Source organism: Cajanus cajan, chromosome 9 (assembly GCF_000230855.2).
Source record: "Cajanus cajan strain Asha chromosome 9, NIPB_CcT2T_4, whole genome shotgun sequence".
NCBI classification, from domain to species: Eukaryota; Viridiplantae; Streptophyta; class Magnoliopsida; order Fabales; family Fabaceae; genus Cajanus; species Cajanus cajan.
In genome coordinates this window covers 38,106,118-38,114,662 of record NC_138525.1, presented here as the reverse complement: position 1 = coordinate 38,114,662, position 8,545 = coordinate 38,106,118, and the positions used below count along the sequence as shown (strand labels likewise).

Below are 8,545 nucleotides of genomic sequence, written 5' to 3'. Positions count from 1 at the left end.
TAGACCTTTGCCTTCTTGACATTTCTCAAGCTTCTTCAAGGTCTCTAGAGGTAGAGACCTCTAGTTTCACCTTAGAAGGTTAATAACAATCTTCAAGTGATACCACTCCTAGAAAGAAAACGAACCACTTCAATTCTCACCATACTCTTTAGCAAGAGGATAAGAGAATTGGAACCAAATCAAAGAGAATTTAGGACTTTAAGGAGAGAGATGGAAGAAATTGGAAATCTCTCATAAATGCATCCAATGTGAAGTTTACAAGTGAAACAACCTATATATAGTGATGGAGTAGCTTGTAGAGCAAGTTAGACAAGATAGTGATAAGGTAGGAGCACCTAGATCTAGATTAGCCAATCCTAGAGTACCAAGTGTCACCTAGTCTCCTAGGGAGACAAGGAGGAGATACCTAGATCTAGAAGAGCCAATCAAGAGGTGTCAAGTGTCACGTTGTCTCCTTGGCTAACAAGAACTAAGTGTGTTGGAGAAGCTAAGTGAATTTTGGCCAAGGAAGATGCTAGGTGACCAAGGTTATTTGCTTTCATCTAAACCAATTGAAAAACCTTGGAATTGGTTTAGTTAGGTTCACCAAATGATGGTGAAACCTAGCTAAATCAATTCCTTGGATTAAATTGAAGAAAACAAGCCTAATATGAAAATTTTGGCCTAGGCCCACTGAAGGCCCAATTACTAACTTCCTTGACACACTTGCTATCTGTTACCCCACTACTAATACTAAAAATATGAAAAAATCATGACCCTTAATAACAAGGTCAGATGGAGTAAAAGTCTCAAAGTAACATACCCTAAAATCCTAAGGGGATGACCTACAAAGAAAGATAAAAAGTGCCTTACAAATACAAAGACAAATATACACCTATACAAATATCTACTATGTACAAAGTACTATACAAGGTATATACAATAGAGACTAAGGAACTAATAAGAGGAATCTGTTAAGTTAGACGAAAAAATTCCCAGCAAGGTTTTGAACATGGCAAATATAATACATATTGTTATTTCTAACATGTGCGTTAGTGTTTCAGATAAATATAAGAATAGACAAAACTGAAGGACAAAGTACGCATCATTACATATACTATGATCAAACCAAACGAAGCCTGGATGAGCTGTACAAAACATCAAACAATCAAAAGTCTGACGAAAATGCAATACATATGAGATAAAGCGTACTACCAATCAAAGGTCAATAAAAGTATCAAATGATGGATAATACAAGACGAAGAAACGTTTCAGATGGAATTAAATTATTCCATCTTCACAATTGACCAGACGAAAGGAAAAGTTAAACCAGACGAAAGGAAAGTCAAAGTCTACTCAAATTTCAAATACATTACCAGACGTAAATGAAGAATACTGAAAAGCGTCTGAAGTCCATTATTCACAACGAGATATATCAAATATCGTCTACACTCATAGAAGAGCACAAGAAGTTATCAAAAAGTGTGAAAAGAAAAAAGAAAGATAAACAAGTGCGTATCCACAAGTCAAAGTTGCGAGTGTTAGAGAAATTACACCTACTTTTCATCTTCTTGTACAGTCTTGTATATCTGTGTAAATCTAAGATAGCTTATCTTAGTGAGTGTTGAAACCATCCTATTCTCTGTGTGAGAGTAATACACGCACTCAAAACACACACCTTTGTAAAACTAAGGTTGCATACCTTAGCGAGTGTAGAAACCATCATATCCTCTCTGTGAGAGTAATACACGCACTCAGAACACACACATCTTTGTAAAACTAAGGTTGTATACCTTAGCGAGGGTAGAAACCATCTTATCCTCTCTGTGAGAGTTATATACACACTCAAACCATCCATCATTTGTTAAGCCTAAAGAGACTAGTGAAAGAATACTTGGAGAACCATGAGTGGTTGAGAATACTCGGTGAACCAGAAGTGGTTTAAGAATACTAGCATTAAGAAGTGAAGTTGACGAACCAAGAGTGGTTGATAATACTTGGGGAACCAGAAGTGGTTTAAGAATACTAGCGTCGACGAGTGAAGTTGACGAACCAAAAATGGTTGATAATACTTGTAATCCGTTGTGATTAGTGGAACCCTTCAGTTGAAGGAGACTAGACGTAGCTTAGGTCAAGCGAACTAGTATAAACTCTTTGCATTCTTTATGTATTTCCAGATGCTATTTTATTTAGCTATTATATCATACTGAAATTTTCGTCCATTGCTTATTTTTTATTACAACTATCTTCAGACGAAAAATATACTTGCGTAACTTATTATCTTAAAGAACATTTTTCTTTTAAGAAACATTTTCCTTGTGCAGAAGATACACCTTCAGACGGAAAATCTTTTGCTAAGTCAACTTTGCACAGTTTTAAGTGTTCAAGATAATATTATTTTTAGACGGTAAAGAGTGTCTTTGTAAAAACGGTTTTAAAAATCCTTCGTTCTCGCACACAAATTCAACCCCCCCTTCTGTGTGTTTTTCCTCCAACTTCAGAATCATACTCAATGCTCATGTAGAGCATAGGTCTCATAAGCACATCCTATGTAAAAGCCTCCTAACCATGGACCTAGTTAAAGGCGCAATGGTCTTCAAGTATGAGCTCTCCTATGATGGTCCTCCATCAGATGCCTTTTCAATGACTTAGTGAGTGTTAAAATAAATAATATCTTAGACGCGATCACCTTAACGATGTCAACGAACTTACAGTTAAAACATTGACGATAGAAGGAAGGCTCAAGCCACTCTTGCCCCTTTGCCTCAATCGAAAGACTTGGTTCAATATACCTAAAAGTTTTCGATATACATAAAAGTCTTATATTATTTATGAGTTGAGACTAAAGATCATTTATAAACACTCTCCTACCTTAACCCACCAGAAAGCCTTAATCATATGATTTTAGTGTCAGAACAAATTTAAGCAAAATAAATAAATTTAAAATGTAATATTTTTCTTTTAAATACAAGTAGAATTGGAAAACCAAACGAGTTGTCAAATAATTTTCAAAGGTCAAATTAGGGAAAGAAGGATGGAATGGTCATTTAATTTCTGTAAAAAATAACAAATAATGTATATTTTGCATAATATTTGTAATTGGAGATGTATTAAAAATCTGCACAGTTCATTTTTAAATAATTTTACCCAATGATTATAAAATTTTTGGATACACTTCTTGCTTCCCCACTAGAAAAAGTCATCATTCTTTAAGATTCGGATTATGTGCAGTTACATTTTGGTGCATTTGTATGCAATTTAATAAATTTCTATCACATAATTCATCTAACCATTCACATTCTGCCACATCATTTTTTTTACATTAAAAAGAAAACGAGAAATTCTATGGTACCCATATTATTTGAGAGGGTATCGATATAGTTATAATTATAATTTTATTTTATATTTTATAATAACTATTGATGATTTTAGCTAGCATGTCATTTTACATTAAAAGAAATAGTACGAATAAAATTATAAGATTTCAATAATGTTATAAAATATTAAAAAAGAAAAAAATAATAAATAATAAAAATAAAAATTTATTATAATATAAAAATTCAAAAATTTAAGATAAAAAGACACAAATATACTTAAAAAATTATTAAAATCAAACTATTTAAATATATAATAATATTATTATAAAGAAAATTAGAATATACAAAATAAAAATAAAATGAGTAAATAATTAAAAAAAATGAAAGAATAAATATCATGAATATTATATAAATAAATCTTAAAGTCTAAACATTAAAAAAGAAAATAATTAATAAATAGAAATAAAAAATTATTAAAATTATAATATAAAAATTAAAAAATTTAAAGTAAAAAGATAAAAATATACTTAAAAATTATTAAAATTAAACTATTTAAATATATAATAATATTATTACAAATAAAATTCAAACATATAAAATAAAAATAAAATGATTAAGTAATTTAAAAAATAAAAGAATAAAATATTATTAATATTATTTAAATAAATTATTAAAAATATAAAATAAAATTATAATTACAACTATACCAATACTCTCTCATAATATAAATATCATAAAATTTCTTATTTTACTTTTAATATAAAAAAAATAATGTAACAAAATATGAATGATTGAATAAATTATATAATAAAAATTTATTAAACTACACACAACTAGACCAAAACATAATTGTACATAATTCAAATCCCATTCTCTATATGCCTTCTTGGATTATATTCTTTCTTCCATTTCCATCTCATCCAAGTGCTTTACCCTCACGCAGCGACAAAGAAAGACAAAATCATAAATAAACAAAACAAAGCTTCAGAAAAAGCAAACAGAACCTGAACCTGGCTTCGGCGTTTGGGTCACCGGAGAAAAGAGCGCGGCACGAGGCGGAGGAGAGAAAAGGGTCTCATAAAAAGGGCATTGCGGTAATTTCACCCCGACCCTCTCTCTCTCTTCCGCCCCATGTTCACATCCACCCACTCCAACACCAACGCCAACACCAACAGCGACACCACCTTTCTCCCCGTCGGTGGCGGTGGCAAGTGCAAGTTCTGGTTGATGGCCGCCGCAGCCTCGCCCTCTACTCCGGCAGTGCTCTTCACCGCCCTCGCCGGCGTCGCCATCGTCGCGGTGATTTTCTACGGAGCCAGTAGGTAAAACCGAAAACAGAAAAGAAAAAGAAAAAATCGCATTAGAGCTTCCAAAACCCGTAACTCCGATTTGGTTCCACTGAGCCAAAGGAAACCTTGCTTGTGTGTGTATTTGTATTTATATTAATATTATTTATGAAACATTTAGTAATTATCATCATTATAGCTTTTAGATGAATCCTCGTAGACGAAGACACAAAAATCCATCTTCTAATTCGTCTCCTCCTTCTTCTCCTTCTCCTTCTTCTTCGCCCTCAACGACGTCGTCTTGGACCTATTTGCGTTCGGTTCTATTCATTGTTTCCGCTTCCTCTTCTCATTCTCGTTCTCTCTCTGATCGGTGAGTTCTTCTCTCTCTCGATTTTCATTATTCTCTTGCAAACTCTAAGCGCTGCGTTTCGTGCCAGATCTATGTTTCTCCGCGTTCCCAATTTTTCAATCACTTTCCACTTGTTCCAAATTGAACCTTTTTCCTCTTGTTTTTCGACTATCCATTTCAACGAGATAACCATTTATGATTGCGTTCTGGATTCATATGTGAAAATTGCATTTTCGTTATGGAATGATTTATGCCTCTTTTTTTTTTTGTGCTTTCTATATCTTCTTCACAAATTAAGCTTAGGTTCCTTTCTCAAAGATAAATTTAAAACAAAATAGGATTTTTTATTTAGCAGTTAATAGAGTTACTATTGAATTATACGTTGAGTTTAGTACATAGTAGTGTTGAAAGTACGTAACGATGATTATAAATTTAGAGAGATGCTTCTTAAACCTGTGTATTTTTTTGTCGTATGAAATAGGAGCTGGAGGATTATTACTGTATTTTGAATGCATGTAGCACTGGGTGTATTTAAGTGCTTGATAATTAAGGAATTAAGAGAGTTGTACATTAAGCATTTAACTAAAAAATCAATTGAAGTTAAGAGAATGAAAAGTGTGTAACTTGTGACATGACTGTGTTCCATGTAGAGTTGTAGACTAGTTTGTGAATGGTAAAATTTAGAGATGATTGTTTGGCTTCTTTACTGGGGAAAGAAGAAAAACTTAAATGGCTAGAAAAAGTTCTTGGTTTGTGTTAGAGCGCTGTTGTTTACTTATGGAAGGATATCTTTCTGGGTGTACTTGTTCTTTATGATGCAGTTGCATGTGTGTATGTTTCTGCAAGTTTAGTCACATCCATGATTGTTGGCTCCTTATTCTCTATTCTAAAACCTGGAAGTAGTAATTACTTATTATTTTTTTTCGTGTATTTTTAGGGGTCGGATTACATCACCATGGTCGCACAGGAAAAGAAAACACGTCCTTTCGCCGCAGCAATGGAGAAGCTTGTTTGCAGAAGATGGTAGACTCTGTGATGATGGAGTTAAGTTCCTGAAAAGAGTGCGCAGTGGAGTGAGTTTACCTAGTCTTTGAATTACACTTTAAAATTGTGTTTCTCGTGTTTCTTACATTGTCAATTTCTGTTGCAGGGTGTTGATCCTAGTATTAGGGCTGAGGTTTGGCCATTCCTGCTTGGAGTGTAAGCTATTGATTTCCCGATGATTTTTACTAATTATTTCCTTGAACAATTATGATGAATAGTTACTATCTAGCTCAGCCATGTATTTTGCTCCGTGTTATGCATTTGGAAGGATAATAATTACCTTGTTCTTTCTTTATTTAAGAAAATTGGAATTTGTTCTAATTTTTTTTCTTTTCTTGTATTTTGCATGTATTTAGTTGTTCAGATAACTTTTATACAGCGACTCATTATACTTGTTCTTTTCAACAGGTATGACTTAGACAGCACCAAAGAGGAAAGAGACGTTATAAGAACTCAAAATAGGTGGGAATGCAAGTTTGATGCCAAATGTTTGATTCATTTATTTCATTTTGTGCTTTTTCCGTTATGTTTAGCCATACTTTAAATTTATATATATATTTTTTTATTTTTCCTTGTTTTTTTGGTGGGGATGGGGGTTTTAAGATAATAATGATTTTATTGTAAATCTTTATACACAGAAAGCAATATGAGAAACTCCGCAGAGAATGCCGGAAACTCCTAAAGAAAACCAATGAGAGAAGTAAGTTAGATGAAGATGGTGAAATCAGCTATGAGGGAGATGGTGAAAATTTATCTCGAGTTTCTGGTTCTAGTTCTGATGACGCAGCCAGTGCTAGACAATCTCTTTCTAGCGAGGATAGGACCCCTGTTGTTGAACATTCAGACGATCCATACAGTGCCCTGTTGGAAGGAGATGATGTGCCTAATGCCAACAATGCTGACGTGTCTACCCTGGATACTGATTTTTCTGATTCAGACTCCTCTGAAAGTCCTGAAGTAATTCAGGAAGTTCCTACTGATCATGTTCAGGAACACAATGATCCCAATAAAGCTTCCGATGAAGTCTCTACTCCCTCCAAAGCAAAATCCCCAACAAAGCTACCAACTACTGAAGATTTTTCCACCTGGCAACGGATTATCCGACTTGATGCTGTTCGTGCCAATGCAGAATGGATGACATCTTACCCCTCTCTAGCTGAAGTATCAGACAGCAGGGCACATCGTACTGCTGAGGCTGTTGGATTGAAGGATTATGGTCACCTAGAGCCTGGCAGAATCTTCCATGCTGCTCGACTAGTTGCTATTCTTGAAGCATATGCACTATATGACTCCGACATCGGCTACTGCCAGGGTATGAGTGACCTGCTATCTCCTATAATCAGTGTTATATCAGAGGATTATGAGGCTTTCTGGTGTTTTGTTGGATTCATGAAGAAGGCACGACAAAATTTTAGGCTTGATGAGGTGGGTATTCGCAGGCAACTGGATTTAGTTGCAAAAATAATCAAGTTTAAGGATGCCCACCTATTCAGGCATTTGGAAAAGCTTCAGGCTGAGGATTGCTTTTTCGTTTATAGGATGGTGGTCGTAATGTTTCGAAGGGAATTGACATTTGAACAGACTCTTTGCCTATGGGAAGTAGTGTGGGCAGATCAAGCGGCAATCAGGGCAGGTATTGGGAAATCTGCATGGAGTAGAATTAGGCAGCGTGCCCCACCAACAGATGATTTATTGCTTTACGCAATAGCGGCTTCTGTGTTGCAGAGAAGGAAATTGATCATTGAGAAATACAGTAGCATGGATGAGATCATTAAGGAATGCAATAGCATGTCAGGACAGCTTGATGTTTGGAAACTGCTTGATGATGCACATAATTTAGTGGTCACCCTGCATGATAAAATAGAGACACCATTCTCTTGACTGCAATAAACCCGCTAGTTTACAAAGTTATGGAAAACAATATTATCTTTTAGACTACCGGATTTGTCCTCTGCATCTAAAATAAGCACTGGAGCTGCAATAGCTGTTGCATACTACTGAAGTCTGCTGCTTAAACTTGCCACTGCTTATTTGCTTGATTTTATTCAGACAATGGTAGTTAATGTGTGGATTTTGCCCTCAAATGGGAATGTTGTCTTTTTTGACTCGAGTCAGGAGATATTTTCCTCTTGGGCTCTGCTAACATGCGTGCCATCTGAATATTTCAGAACCATTCATCGCTTCACCAGGATGCTTGATTTTCAAAGTTTAAGTGAAGAGATCAAATTCTCAAACGGTTGAAGTTTTACTTAATTGACTTTTAGAATCCATATCATTTAGCTTTTGATTGAATTAGTAACTGGATGTTTGAGTTTTCCATGAGGTCAATTAATTGTTGTTAACATCTTTATTGTTGGTTTTAATTTTTTTAATACGACAATAACTGGGTTAGGTTATAAAAGTTGGAAGCCACCCTTCGGTCAAAAAATATTGTTATAGTTGGATAAGTGTTTTTATTTTCTTTCTAGTTTTGAAGAGCCACAAATACCAATTTAATTCACATTTAAATCTAGAAAATGACTACTATTTTAACTTGTACTCATGAGAAATGATATTTATTTGTCGGG

At 34.3% G+C, this 8,545-nt stretch overlaps 1 protein-coding gene across 5 annotated transcripts; it reads left to right on the top strand.

Moving 5' to 3' along the window:
- Window positions 1-4,162: 4,162 nt before the first annotated feature.
- On the top strand, window positions 4,163-8,328 carry LOC109793913 (rab GTPase-activating protein 22). 5 transcript variants are annotated; one of them, XM_020353379.3, is made up of 6 exons: window positions 4,478-4,618; window positions 4,782-4,955; window positions 5,872-6,007; window positions 6,085-6,134; window positions 6,387-6,440; window positions 6,617-8,328. In XM_020353379.3, the coding sequence occupies exons 2-6, from the start codon at window positions 4,789-4,791 to the stop codon at window positions 7,857-7,859; spliced, it is 1,650 nt and encodes a 549-aa protein (XP_020208968.2). In that variant the 5' UTR covers window positions 4,478-4,618; window positions 4,782-4,788; the 3' UTR covers window positions 7,860-8,328. The 5 variants fall into 5 exon arrangements, with proteins under 5 accessions (XP_020208969.2, XP_020208967.2, XP_020208968.2 ...); XM_020353380.3 differs by lacking the exon at window positions 4,782-4,955 and having other exon boundaries at window positions 4,163-4,618; window positions 5,872-5,977; XM_020353378.3 differs by lacking the exon at window positions 4,782-4,955 and having other exon boundaries at window positions 4,164-4,618.
- Window positions 8,329-8,545: the final 217 nt, after the last annotated feature.